The sequence below is a fragment of the Diceros bicornis genome, chromosome 11 (genome assembly GCF_020826845.1).
Source record: "Diceros bicornis minor isolate mBicDic1 chromosome 11, mDicBic1.mat.cur, whole genome shotgun sequence".
Classification (NCBI taxonomy): Eukaryota; Metazoa; Chordata; class Mammalia; order Perissodactyla; family Rhinocerotidae; genus Diceros; species Diceros bicornis.
This window is the reverse complement of record NC_080750.1, coordinates 50,335,963-50,351,303: the sequence shown is the minus strand read 5'-3', so window position 1 is coordinate 50,351,303 and position 15,341 is coordinate 50,335,963. Positions and strand designations below refer to the sequence as shown.

Sequence of the window (15,341 nt, the reverse complement as noted above, 5' to 3'; positions counted from 1 at the left end):
ATTTTGATCTCTTTTTTTCTAGGTTCTTGAGGGTGAGAGCTTAGATTAGTTATTTGAGACTTTACTGCTTAAATTAGTTCCACAGATGTTGGTATGTTGTATATTTTTATTCAGCTTCATATATATATATATATATATATATATATATATGAATATGTGTATATATATATATATTTTTTTATTTCCCTCGAGACTTCCTCTTTGACCAATGGATTATTTAGAAGAGTACTATTTAGTTTCCAAGTGCTTGGAGATTTTTCTGTTATTGATTTCTAGTTTGATTCCATTCTGGGTGGGGAACATACTCTGTATGATTTCCATTTTTTTTTTCCTTTTTTCTGAAGTTTGTTTTATGGGCCAGGATAAGGTTTATCTTGGTGTATGTTCTGTGGGCACTTGAAAACAATGTGTATTTTGCTGTAATGTGGTATAGAATGTTCTATAAACGTCAGTTAGATTCTGTTAGTTGATGATGTTGTTAAGTTCTTCTGTATCCTTGGAGATTTTCTGTCTAGTTATTCTATCAGTTGTTGAGAGAGGGAGTGTGGTTGGTGCATGCACATTTAGGATTACTATATCTTGGTAGATAACCTTTTTATCATTATAAAATGTCTCTCTTTTTCTCTGGTAATTTTCTATGCTCTGAAGCCTACTTTATTGGATATTAATGTAGCTACTCCTTCTTTCTTTTAATTAATGTTTGTATATTGTATCTTTTTCCATCCTTTTACTTGCAACCTGATTATATCATTTGAAATGAGTTTCTTGTAGACATATAGTTGGGTTATGTTTTCTAATCCACTCTGCCAATCTCTGTTTTAATTGGTGTATTTAGACCATTTATATTTAATGTACTTATTGAGATATGTTAGGGCTTAAGTCTTTTCTGTTTATTCTATCTGGTTTTCATTTCTCTATTTTCTTTTCTCAGCCTGCCTGTGGTTACTATAACATTTTTTAGAATTCCATTTTGGTTTATCTGTAGTGTTTTGAGTATTTTTTGAGCATATTTTTTTTCTGCTCTTCAGACTGGGTATTTTCCATTGTTCTATCTTTCAGTTCCCTGTTCTTTCCTCTGTTCCCTCCATTCTGCTGTTGAGCCCTCCATTGAGTTTTTTATTTCCATTATTGAATTTTCATTTCTAAAATTTCTGTTTGTTTCTTCAGATCTTCTTTTTTTTGCTGAGACTTTATTTTTATTTGTTTCAGTGTGTTTATAATTTCTTGTTGAAGCATTTATGTGGTGACTGTTTTAACATATTACTCAGATAATTCTAACATCTTTGTCATCTTGATATTGGCCTTGATTTGTTTTACTTTTCCATTGAGTTTGAAATCTTCTTGGTTCTCAGTATGGTGAGTGATTTTTACTTGAAACCTGGACATATTGGGTATTGTGTTATGAGACTCTAAATCTTAGTTAAATCTTCTGTTTTAGCAGTTTTGTTTTTTTCTTTTTAAAACAGCTCTAGCAGGAAAAGGAAGGAAGGTGTCACCTTATTACTATTGCTACCAGGTGGGGATAGAAGTCCAGGTTTTCTTCTCAGCCTCTGTTGACACCTAGGCCAGGGGTGCCTTGTTACTGCTGGGCAAGGGTAGGCCTCCTCTTGTGCCCGGTGGGGTTAAGAGTGCCTCATTACTGGTCGCCTGACACCAGTGGGGGCTGTTCTCATTACCACTGGGTGGTGATGAAAGTCCTGACTCTTCTCCTAGGTCTTCCCTGGTGCCACTCCAGTGTAGGAGATGGAGGAACACTGTGTTAGTGCTGGTGGTGGTAGAAGTCAGATACCCCTGTGATCTCCACTATCACTGCAGGGAGGCCTTGTGACTGGCTCCCTGCTCAACCTGCTCTGATGCCACCCAGGTGGGAGGGTCAGGGCATCTCATTTAAGCCTTTCAAGGGTGGAAGTCTAGGCTCCCCACTCAGCCTTTGAGAATGTTGTTGGGGATGGTGTCCAGTTTTCTCTGTGGTGTTTGGCTGGAGTCGACTGGTTATTGTCTAAAAGTTTTCTGTCTTGCTAGGCTTTCCCTTTCCTGTTCCTCTGGCCTTTTGGATTCATTTAAATTAAGTCTTATACTTTTTTGACTACCGTAAGATATACTGGAAATTAATGAAAAGACAATATTGAAATTTTAAACAGTGTTTTTTGATGTGTTAAAATTACTTTTAATTTTATTTTTATGCTTTTTTCCCCACTTACAGGTGAAGATTTTGTAGAAATACATCAGAATTGGAATGCTCATAGCTCTTCTTCAGAGCATTCAAAAGGATATCGCAACAGAGAATTCACACGAGGATTTTCCCGGGGTAGATATCCTCGACCTGGCCATGGCAGGCTCCCACCTCCACAGTTTTATAACTCAGAACATATGGTCCCTCAGGAGACTTCGGGATTTCCACCTCAGAGACAAGATAATCCCATCATGCCGCAGTATCCCTTTCCTCCTCCAGTGTTTGACATGCATAATTTTTCACTCCCTCCTCCTCCACCACCACCTCCACCACCTGCATCTGGAAACATGGGTTGGGCTGCACCTGGCATGGCGCCTCATCCGTTACTTCCCTTACCATACTCCATACCTCCACCTCCTCCCCCTCCACCCCTGCCTCCGCCCCCCTCTTCTGGAGAGGGTAGTTCTTCTCATTTTGGACCTTACTATTAGGTGAACGAACGTATGCATTTCCAGAGAAATGTGGACTTTTTATATTATATGAGAAGGATTTTTTTTTTAAAAAAGAAAGGAATTATGGAGCTAGATTTTTAAAACATTGTAAAATACTAAATGATTCGTTCAATTGTAAGTTGATATATATATTTGTAACCTTTGTGAAATTGTATCCATATGAAAATTTCACTTCAAATTCTTTGGGAGGGATTCTATTATGTAATATTTAATTAAAGCTTCAAAACTATGCTTTCCCCATCCCTGCCCAGTTAAACAATACATGTAGGTCTAATAATAGATCTGGAGCAACTTTCATCATGGATTAGAATATACTGAACACATTGTCTTCTTGGTGTGTCTGAAATAAGATCTTGAAGTCCTACTGAGAGTCTTTAAAATAAACTATTTTTATAAACTTATACTTTGGAAATTGATTTTGATTGTAAATGCAATTTATCGGTAAATTTAAATGTCCTAATTTTCTTTTAAACAAGTGTACTGAGAAAGAAAGTTTTACATATTATTAGAAGCTATGATTATAATTAGAGTTAATATTAATTATGCACATTTATTAATTAGGCAGGCTTTTTATTATTTATGCAGATTTCCATTATTTGGGCACTATTCAGTAGACTTTACTACTTAACCACTTAAAGGGACACAAGGATTATTTGCAATTAAAGGTGTTATTTATTCACAATAAAATGTATTTAACCCCACATTAGGAGACTGTGTCTTCCATATCTGTTTCCTAGATTCTCACATGCCTGGCAAAGGTTAGTTACTTAATAAATATTGAATGACTGACTTAATTTAAAATTTTTAATTAAATGACCAGTGAGTATTATTTTACATAGTGAAATTAAATGTAAGGAAAATTACAGAATTTTAGAAATAGAAGAGGCCTTAGAAGCAGTCCAGACTAGTCCTCATTTAATAAATAAGGAGGAGCCTAACTAAGGGTTCCAAAGAGGTTAAGTAACTACACTAAGGTCCCTCAGTGAGATGGCAAAGAGTTAAACCTAATTTTCATGAATCTCAGATCAGCACTTTCTACTAAATTGGTGCTTCCTAATCTTTCATTCCTTGACGTTCTTAGAAAATAATATTTGTATGCACATTGGGGTAATCTAGAGGCCATTCATCAAAAGCCCATGGGCTCTGGTTGCACCCAGGCTCCCCCACCTCCCCGTGGGCTGAGGAGACTTTTTGCATGGTTTCTGGGGCACAAATTGAGAAGCTCTTGCTTTGGTATACATTGACTTTATCATGTATTGTACTTTCTTGAAATGTTTTTGCAGCTTCTCTTTAGGATTTACCTTCATAGATTATGGCAGTCTTTTTCTGGTTGATAGAGTATTGTCAGAGTTAAATAAGATTATATCTAGAAGCACTAAAATAAAGTAATACTTTTCTATAAGAATGGGAAGAGTAAGATATTACCATCCAGTTATGATAAATCAATAAGCCATTATAATCACCATGGCATTTAAAAAATCTTTGAACCTCTTTTCCTCAAGTACTGGTATCTGACAGATATTGACTATCTGAAGAAACGTAGAGCTATTGATACCATTTTATATCTGCTTTCAATTAAGTTGCTACCTTAAACACTTAGGTCCAATTTGCTTTCCTCCTCATGCTTAATTCAGGGTTTTTGAACTTCAAGGCGCCTAGAAATCACCTATAATAATCACCTAAGCTTTGGATAGCTTCTTAAAAATGCACATTCATGGACTTTAGCTCCAGATTCAAATTCAGTAGATCTGAGGTGAAATCTAGGAAACTATTTTTAACAAGTACAGCTGGGTGATTAATTTCAGGATTTATTTTTAGTCTATAGATTTCAGGGTAAATATGCTACCACAACTCCTTGCCATTTACTCTGAAACTTCAGGAAGTACTGTTCGGAGTAGTGGTGAGGATGTGCGGGTTGACAGGGAAGAAGAGAGAAATAAAACCATAGCTACTTAAAATGTATCTGTAGTATCTCACTTGGTTCTCAGAGCTATATTTTGTTAATTATATCTATTAAGAGGAGGAGCCCATTGTCTCTTTAAATTTATTTAGAAGAGAAATATTACAATTTTCATCATCCACATCGTAATCTTACAGTGCTGCTTTTAAAATTGTGTGGCCTAGATCTTTAAACTGCCAGCTGCTATCAAGATAAATACAATGTTCTACTCACACAGTTTCTCACCTCAAATAGAGAATTCTTTATATTAGCCTTTTCCTGTGGTAAAGTCGATTGACATAGACATGATTGGATGTGGATAATACCTTTGTATATATGTAGTTGTAAATGTGGTCAAATTAAAATTATTGCCTAAGCTAATACATTTGTTTTATTAAGGTGAATAACTCTCCTTTTCTTTTACAGAAAAGATAGTGAGGTCCATGATAATGGGATGACTTGTGCACTTATTAGAAATAGGTATTGAAAGAACTGGGTTGAGACTGTCGAGTGGAGATCTGGAATAGTGCAATTTTAGAATTTACCAAAGAACATTTTTTAAAAGCCATGTAGTTAAGTCATAAAGTTCAATACCAAAATGTATCCATCTCTTCTGTGTAGCTAAATTATTAGTAGACCCTAATTATCAATACTAATTGGACATAGGGGCGATGAAAGTAATAAGCAATGGCAGGGGCCCTGTGTGCAGAGGTCTCTAGTATTTTGGGGTGACAATGAGCATAGAATGCTCTCTCTCTCTCCTGCTCTTCCCACCACATTCAGATTTATTACCTTCTACCCTCCACTCCCACTACTTTAGTGCTACTTTTTTTGTTGGTCGCTTAGAGTTGGTGAATACTAAGCACATTAAAAAATTCAGGACATATGATGAATTAGAGATGAGTAGAATCTGAGTTCTATTCTACTATAATTTTAAATTATTTAATAAATAAGTGGTATTTTAAATTCCCAGGTGCTAAAAATCTTAGTGTCCTTTGTAAGGACGATTTCTTAAGATAACAATCATGTGATTTGGGGAGAGAGGGAATCTCAGACAAATGTGTCATGTATATTCTATTTCAACAATAATATTTGCATTTGCATTCAATTTTATAAATTTACATCAAAAGTTTTAAGAGAATATGATTAACTGGTTTCGATGCTTTCTACTAGTTCTTTTACACAGCGTCCCATCATTGAGTTCTTTTCTGTTGCAGGAAAAAGCAGTCCTTCCTCCCTCCACATGACACAAGTCAGGGAATATAAGCAGAGGAAGAGAAATAATTCCTTATGTGTCTGCTTCTCACCCTTTCCCAGTTGGTTTGGCTAAGATACCTGAAGTAGGCTTGAGAAAATTCTTTACTTAAGACACTGTCTTCACATGCTCAGAGTATTTAGAATTTTTCGAAACAAATAGTTGAGTACTTCTGTGATTAAGTGCTAGGGAAAGCAAATTAATATGTTGTTAAATACTAGATCCTTTTAAAAAAGAATTAAAAACTAGATTAACATTTTGTAGAGTGAATTAATTTGTGTGTTCACACAGTATGCATTCATAAAATCTTTGTTCTGACATTGCATATTCGATACCAGTGATAATAAGTTCTAAGGTATAACTATAAAAAATACTTTTAATAGAATGCAAGCTGGAAAATAAAAAAATGAAAATTATTTATGAGACTTCATTGTCAGGTCAATGTTGCAGCTATACTATTTATGATTTAATATGTTCTACACTATTTATGATTTAATACAGTTAGGGTTAAAAAAAAAACCCACACGTTTGTATCCTTTCCTGCAGATAAATTGCCAAATTCCAGAAGCCTTTCTTTACTTCTCATTCTGTGACCTAGTCTGATCCTAAATTTATGTAGCAATTATGTTTCAGAAAACCAAGGAAACAATTACTGTAGTGTGCCTGAAATTAAAGTGGAGAAATATCATCTTCATACCAGCTATCAGACCAAAGCGCTTGTTTTGAGCTGCTAGCAGCGGTGAAAGGACATTTCATTTTTGACTCTGTGTGCACTCTGAACCTAAATTGTTATCATTGTTGGATTAGACATGTACAGTCACTTAGTATCCTGGAAACGAGGTACAAATTCATGTATCAAATGGTAAAATAATGAAAATGGCCAATGAAGAAAAATACCAAAATTTTTTCTGCACATTCAATGAAAAAGTGTATATACTTTTCTGTATATTATATATATACTTTTATTGTATATATACATATATATATTTGAAGGCTGGTACAAAAAGCCTGATGGTTATACATATTTTAGTTGTTTAGTACTTGTTATTTCTACTCATAAGGTTGATGAAAGGGAAATAAATATTGTATTGGTTTATTTGGTAGTTAGTTGCATTACACTATCCTGCAAACAGAACAAACTGACCTTATGTGGTAAAAGCTTTTTAGTTATATTGAAGATAGATGGGCTAAATATTGTTTCCAACAAGAGCCATGACCCACATAATAATGAAATACAACAAATACAAAGGAGTACAATCTATTAGCATAGAATCCCTATGACAGTGTGATAGATGATGGTGGTCTGTAATGTTTGAATGGTAGAGATGAACTTATAAAATGTTGTTAGCATCAATAGCCACTACATTGTGCCAAACCTGTTATCGCAGCTCTTTAAACCTCTTGTGTGCTCCCATGACATACAGGAGTGCTGGGAAAACATTTGCCCTCTTCCCCTTCCCACCGCTCTTGCAGATATCTGTCTGACTACACATCATGCAGTGTTTCATCTCGGATGTGATTTGGGACTGTCAGGCTCAGTTACACAAGCAAGCTCTCTTAGTAGCTGATTCAATCAAAGCAAATGATTAATTTTCTTTAAGATGTTTGGTTTTCGACAAAGTATAATTGCAAGTATATTTATTGGCAACAATATAAGTTCAGATGAATTCTGTTAAGCAAGGTTATGGGCAGAAAAATATTTAAGGGCAGAAGAAAATAACTCAGCATTAACTTTATTAACACATTCAAATACAGTTAGCTTGAAACATACGAAATTGTCTACAAAATGGCAATTTCATATGGTTCAATCTAATATATGGGCTATTGATTGTTTTATTTCCCATATTTATTTTTCTTTATAGAACATCTCCCTGTACCATTACTCTCTAGAACACATTTTGGGAAATACTGTCATAGATGATAGCTGGCAGAAATTCATGGGATGGCACATTTCTCAGAGATATCTCTAGTCCTGCTAAGAAGACAATCTTTTAGAAGATCATGGCCCTGGGAAGAGCTATTAAGATACTTTGTATTAGGTTAGGAAACCACTGTTCTTTAGTGTAGATTCTGTGGTTCTTAACCTGCATTTTTTATTTGTTCCCCAGTGTTCTAGAACCCACTAAAAACCTGTGAGATGTATAGTAGGCCCCCCTTAACCACAGTTTCAGTTTCCCGGAGCCAACCATGGTCCAAAAATATTCAGTGGAAAATTCCAGAAATAATTCATAAATTTTAAATTGCATGCTGTTCTGAGTAGTGTGATGAAATCTTGTGCCATCCCATTCTGTCCCACCCGAGACGTGAATCATCCCTTTGTCCAGCTTATCCACACTGGATAACGCTACCTGCCCATTGGTCACTTAGTAGCCGATTAGGTTATCAGGTCAACTGTCCCAGTATTGCAATGTTTCTGTTCAGGTAACCCTTATTTTGCTTAATAATGACCCCAAAGCACCAGAGTAGCGATGCTGGCAATTCAGATATGACAAGGAGAAGCTGTAAAGTGCTTCCTTTAAATGAAAAGGTACAAGTTCTCAAAAAGGAAAAAAAGAAAAATCATATGCTGAGGTTGGTAAGATCTACGGTAACTTTTATTACAGTATAGTGTTATAATTGTTCTATTTTATTAGTTATTGTTAATCTCTTACTGTGCCTAGTTTATAAATTAAGCCTTACCATAAGTATGTACGTATGTATGAGAAAAAACATGGTACATACAGAGTTGGGTCCTATCTGCAGTTTATCCCCTGGGGGTCTTGGAACATGTGCCCCACAGATAAGGAGGGACTACTGTATATTTTTCTAGGAGAGAGGGTCCATGGCTTTTATCTTGTTTCTAAAGTAATATCTGAAAAGCAAGAAAGAGATGGGCTGGAGAGAGAGTCTCTCTCAAGGTTTTCTCCTTTTGGAGCAGGTATAACAGTATAAATGTTTCTCAAATTTAATAATGCACAAATCCTTTTAAATTTATTATGGACCCCCACGAACCTATCCATAGTCCACAGTCTGGGAAACACTGAGTTATAAATTTCATTCTATGAAAATGTCTTTTCAATTTCTTACAGAATTTTTATATCTGCAAGTATATAATTGTGGACCTCAATTTAAAGAAACATTGTCCTGAACAATGTTGGGTTTCAAGTGGCTATATAGGAAAAACTTCTGAATGATTGTAGCCAGGAGTAGAGGAAGTATTTAAGAGTCTTAGACATCTAGAAAACGTCTAGCATGTATGTTATTGCCTTAAGGGGCATTTCTTTATAATTTAGATTTTAAATAGGAAATTGCTCTGACACTAAAAGAAAGGGGCACTCTCTTCAGCTTAACAAATTTAGTTTTCTGTCTCTATTTACAGAGCTCATTCCAGGCATACTGTGATAAAGGGTGAAATCTGAGCAAGTTCACAAAGTCTAAGGATATTCTACAAATACTAAAAATGCCCATACACAAGAATAACAGAAAAGGGAAGGACCCAGATGGAACACAGAAAATAATCCAGAAAAATTTCTGGAAGGAGAAATGGAGACCAGGTCAGAATGAGACCATTCTTTTAGGTATAACTGGCTAAGGCATCTCTCCATTTTCTCAGAGCAGAGGACGTGGAAGATTGTATATAACTATCTCTTATAGCTGCATAATTTATTTTTGTTATAGAAAGGCAAAATATATAGATTGTTCTTATAAAAAAGTAGATTCAATCATGCTAGTTACTATTTTAGTGTTCATAAATTTTTAGCTAAGGAATACATCTAGATAACTTTTACATATAGCTCTCTGAACTGGAGGGACACTTAAAGACTGTTCCCAATGTGGGAAGGCAGCATTACGCCTTACAAAATGCATATTGGAATTTTATTTCTGTGAATGCGATATGAAATATAAGAATAGACCAGTTCTCAGAGTGCTGTACTTACATTGTCATAATACTCATGACATTTTATTGTAACTGATTGTATTGGTCAGTATTGGAACATAATCTCCTTGAAGGCCAGCATTACTAGCACACAAAAGGTATTTAAGAGACAGTAATTGAAACCTTGTTTCCAGATGCTTCTTGCTGATTCATAACGTGTGGGATTCTCCTTTGTGTCTCTAGAATATAGTGGTTTATATGTGCTGATTCCAGATGAATGCCGCAAAAATTACTGATAATTCTTTTTACCTAATAACTTGAAAGTATTTCTCAGGGTATCAAAAATCTATTTTGGTACAGATTTCCAGGTCAGTTGTGCCTCAAAAATGGCTCAGATAGATCAATAGAAAATGGATGCACTTTTTTTGGAACTGGTTTTGCAAGTACCCTATCAAAGCTAATGTGGAAATTACAGCATTTTAGAACAGTAAAATTAATGATCTGTTTTCCTCAACATAATAAAATTTGCTTAAAAATTCAGACTTTAGATGATATTAAAATATGGCTATCAAATTTGTTATTGAGATTGATAACTGCAGGGTTTTTGGGGTTGATCTCTATACTGATCATCCAGTAAGATTGTGTCCATGCTGCTCTCTCCATAAAGATACCTTTCAGAGAGCTAACCTTATAGATCGCAAAGAATAATGGATGATATATGTATATATAATGTTTACAGGGAATTTAAAACTAGAGAATAATAAGAGAAGACTTAGTATTCTAGGAGATATTTGCTTTCCCCTTCAGATTTTCTCTACTTTGTAAAATAGCTTCAGGATGAGGAAGCCACTTGAGGCTATGCACTAGATTTACTTGTAAATATGAAAAAAATGATAAAAGCAGAAATCTGTAAATCTCTTATAGCAAATGATAGGGAAGTACATATAATTTGCTATTGATATTTCTTTTGATTAACCACCCTAGTGAAATTGGGATTAGAGAGCCATTGAACTTTGATCTATTTACTTATTCAATAAACATTTATTTTGTGCTGATTGTTGTTTATCCATTTGATGCTGGGGATACAGACTTAGAGTGCAATAGTAGGAAATACACAAACAAGGGCACTAAGTGCTATCACGTAAGTATGTGTTTGTACAGAGTACAGTGGGAACATAGAGATGAGCGAGTCAATTCTACCTTGGGTAGGGATGAGGAGAGGAAATAGATAGGAAATAATTCACAGAGCATACGATCCTGGAGCTGGTTCTCAGAAAATAAGCGATAAGCCTGAGAAAAAGCTATGTAACTGTAAAACAGCTCAGCATGTTTAGAACCCAGCAGGCAGATTGCTAGGATAGATGTAGAGGGTAAGGGTGGAATGGAGGAAACCAATCCCAGAAGCTAGAAAGGAACTGAAGGCCAGATAACAGAGAGCTTTGGGGGCCTTAATAGGGAGCCCTCACCGCATGGTTTCACTCTGGGTTAGTGACATCTTCAGTTTCATATTTTGGTAATATCACTATGCAGGAGAATGAGTTGGAGGGATAAAATGGAAGGACGCAGATTAGGAAATTAGTGAGGAAAGCAGTGTAGGTGAGTGGTGATGTGGAATTACTAGTGGTTGAGATGGGGAGATGATTTTGGATGATAGAAATTTCAGAAATGTGAATTGAACAGGACTTGCAATGTTAGGGAGTAGAGTAGAGAAGGGAAAGCATCTGGAATGACTCAGATTTATGGTTGAGTCACTAGGTAAGGTGGCAGTCCCTGAGAAAAGAGATATATTTTGCGTGGTTTATATCTGTTAATCTTCACAACAATTTTGTGAGGTAGGAAATACTATTATAATTTTGTAAAGAAGGAAAATGAATCCTTGTAGAGATTAAGGACTTAATCCAGTTTCTTATCGCTAGTGATGATGAAATCATATTGAACACAGTTGTCTGATTCTAGCGTCTGAGCTTGTAACCACCATTCTAGGCTGCCTCATAAGGCAGTGATAAACTGCAAGACTTTCAAAAGTTGAAATTAGAGGAGTAGAAAAAGAAGTGTGACAACAAAAACTAAGAAAATAAAACTATTAAACTTATGTTTAAGGAGATGTTAGTGCTGAGAAATTCTGCTAGAAATTTATCAGCACATATTTAATACCCACAGATGCCCTTGATATAAGGACAGACAGATACACACACACACTTGAGCAAAAGTAATTCAAGCTTAATTCAACTATATAATTTTCTATTCATCCACTTACAATTTTTATTTATTTCTGTCAAGATTCCATAATAAGAATACTTGTTATAGCAGTTAGATAATTAAGCTACAATATTTCCAGGAGTTTCATTCATGTATACTCTATGGATTAATACTTCATAACATTCCTGTATCTATTAATTAGTTTGAAAAGTGGATTGCTTTGTTAATCAGTTGTTTTAAAAATTGATACAATTAGTAAGAAATTGTAGATTCTTTTTAAAATTAGCATACACTTTTTAGGTTATTAACATTATCTAACTGTTAATATTATCAAAAACTGATGATGATGTATCTGTTGCAGTATTGTGTCAATTTTAGGAACTTATTTTGAATATTTTTAGCAATAACAGACTTCTAAGGTCTGTTGAATTGAATACATCTGTTGCATCTTAATTTTATTAGTTTGTTTATTATAGAAGAAGCAATTTTACTTCAAGAGGCAATTTGATGTCATAATGATGATATTAATTTACCTGATAATTTTGCAAACACTTATATGTAGTCTTTTGTTTTACCTTGAAAAGTATGCATACAAATAGATCTCCACAAATAAAGTTGACAGAGAAGAGTTATGTAAAATAGCTGGTTGTGAAATTTTTTTGCACACATACACATAAAAAATGTATAACTTCTAGTATTTTAAATAAGAAAGAATATTTCATTCTATTAGTAACACTCTTTGGTCAGTAGTCATATTGAAAGAGTTTGACTTTTTTTCCTGTTTGTGGTTTTTACCTGTGTAGTCTTTTACATCAAAATGTAATTCACAGGATGTGGACAGTCAATTCACAAAGAAATAGATACGACCAATAAACATTTGAAAAAAAATGCTCAGCCTTCGAATAAACTTAAATGCAGGTAAAAGTAAGTAGAAGAATACTATTTCTGGTACATCAAATTGGCAAAAAATAGATAAAAAGAAACATGATTATCATGCCAAGTGTAGCTAAGGCTACAAAAAGTTATGCATTACTCTTATCACTGATATTATCAAATTTTATGGAGGGTAATTTAGTAAAATGTACAAAGAGTCTTTCACTAGCCCTTGGTCCTAGTGATTTTACTTTTTGAAGTTTATGATGATGATATTATGCAGAAATCTGCTTGAGCATTATATTCATATAGTTAAAATAACCGTAATGCTAATATTAGAGAAACAAAAGGATATTATGAACAACTTTATGCCAATAAATTTAAAAACTTAGGTAAAATAGACAAATCTCTAGGAAAATAAACTTACAAAAATGGACACAAGAAAAAATATCAGAGTAGTCCTTTAGCTATTAAGTGGAATCCATATTAAAAAAAAAAGAATCTTTCTACAGAGAATACTCCAGGCCCAGATAGCTTTACTAGTGAATTCTACTAATTATTTTAGGAAAAAATATATGCAATTTTACACAAACTTTATCAGAAAATAGAAAAAGAAGAAGCAATGTGACGTAATTTTATAAGGACAACATAAACTTGATGCCAAAATCTGACAAGGACATTATGAAAAAAGAAAATTACAGGCAGATCTCACTTATAAATATAGACAAAAAAAATACTGCTACTCACAAAGTGAATTAGCAACATGAATTCAGCAAACATAAAAGAAAGGATATGACAACACTGCCAAGTAGGGTTTATTCCAGGAATGCAAGTTTGGTTTAATATGTGAAAATCAATCAATATTGTTCATTACATAAACAGAATATGCTGAACTTGTCAACTTGGCACTACCACTCCTAAGCCTGGGAAATAACGTTTATCAGGATCCCATGTTCTGTATGGTTCTGGATTATAGTTCATCAAGGGAGGCACTCATGCAAGATTGGATAAGTGGAAGTGAAGGAGAGGTAAATACTCTTGGAAGCTCCTAGTCTCAGACATAGAGACAGACACAAGAGCTAGGTCCCAGCTTCCAGCTCTATCCAGCCCGGGGACCTGCTGACCACTAAGTGCTTTTTTGCAGTTTCCTCAGAGATGGTAGCATCCACAGACCTCTCCACAAATATTCCCTTTGGGGTCCCATTTCTGTGGCTAGACTATACAACTTAAATTTTCCTGAATGCCCCTACCTACCCACCCACTGTCATGTTACTGATTTGCTATTATTTCTCAATGCTCCTTTTCCTGTCTTCCCTTCTCCAGCTCCTCCCACATTTGTGTATGTTCTAATTCCTATAATAAACTTCTTATTCACATAATACTTTTAATGGATCTGTTTTCCTGACTGAACCTTGACTGATAGAGTTTTTGATAACGGATGTAATTAGAGTAGAAGCAATAGAATTGTAAGGATAGGAATCTGGAGTTGTTTTTCTATCTGACTAAATTTAAAGGTATCATTGACTCATTGTCATGGTAAATAGAACACGGGTAGTCCGTGGCATGCAGTAAATAAACAGTTAGCTAGTATCTAGAGAAGACAAAGTTTTAAGTGATCAAGTAGTTGCTGCCATAAAACATGATCATGGGAATAAAGAATAAGGACTTTGCATTGGATTGATTGCTTCTAAGTGTACTGGAGAGTTTGGAGAAAGGAAAAGATGAGCTCAGGGCTTTAAATTCGAAACTCAATATCTGGGTAAGGACCAAGAAAACTTCTATATTGTCCTGAAATAAAAACAAAAACAATTGTCTCCACAAAACTTTCTCCTGTAACTACAGGGTTAAAATTTCTGAAAACCAAACCCAAGTCTGATCCTGTGGTTGGCTGATCTTACAAATGCAACAACGTGAATGAATCTCAAAAACATAATATAGATCAAAAATGCCAGACACAAAAAATATGTATTGTTTGATTCCATTTATGAAAAGATGAAAAAAGAAAAGTAAAAAACAGCCAGCCTAACCTTTAGTTTTCTTTTCTTTTTTTTTTTTTTTTAATTTTTTTTTTTGTGAGGAACATCAGCCCTGAGCGAACATCCATGCTAATCCTCCTCTTTTTGCTGAGGAAGACCGGCTCTGAGCTAACGTCTATTGCCAATCCTCCTCCTTTTTTTCCCCCAAAGCCCCAGTAGATAGTTGCATGTCATAGTTGCACATCCTTGTAGTTGCTGTATGTGGGATGCGGCCCCAGCATGGCCGGAGAAGTGGTGCGGCACTGCACGCCGGGGATCCAAACCCGGGCCGCCAGTAACGGAGCGTGCGCGCTTAACCGCTAAGCCACGGTTTTTAGGAATACAAGCTTTGATGGCACAACTATTAAAAAAAAAAAAAAAAAAAAAAAAAAAAACTAAGAAAGAAATTACAATAAATGTCAGGAGAGTAAATACTATTAACAATGAGGAAGGCAATAATAATTGAGAGAGGGCAAGAGGGGGCCTTCCACAGTGCTGGCCATGTTCTATTTCTTGACC

The 15,341-nt window shown here is 34.9% G+C and overlaps 1 protein-coding gene across 1 annotated transcript in view; it reads left to right on the top strand.

Annotated features, from left to right (window-relative positions):
* NAF1 (nuclear assembly factor 1 ribonucleoprotein) overlaps positions 1-3,086 on the top strand; it is a 44,312-nt gene extending 41,226 nt beyond the window's left edge. Inside the window, exon 8 of the mRNA XM_058550294.1 lies at positions 2,204-3,086. Within this exon, the coding sequence (XP_058406277.1) occupies positions 2,204-2,664 (461 nt within the window). The 3' untranslated portion in view covers positions 2,665-3,086. The remainder of the gene's footprint in view (positions 1-2,203) is intronic.
* The last annotated feature ends 12,255 nt before the right edge of the window (positions 3,087-15,341 follow it).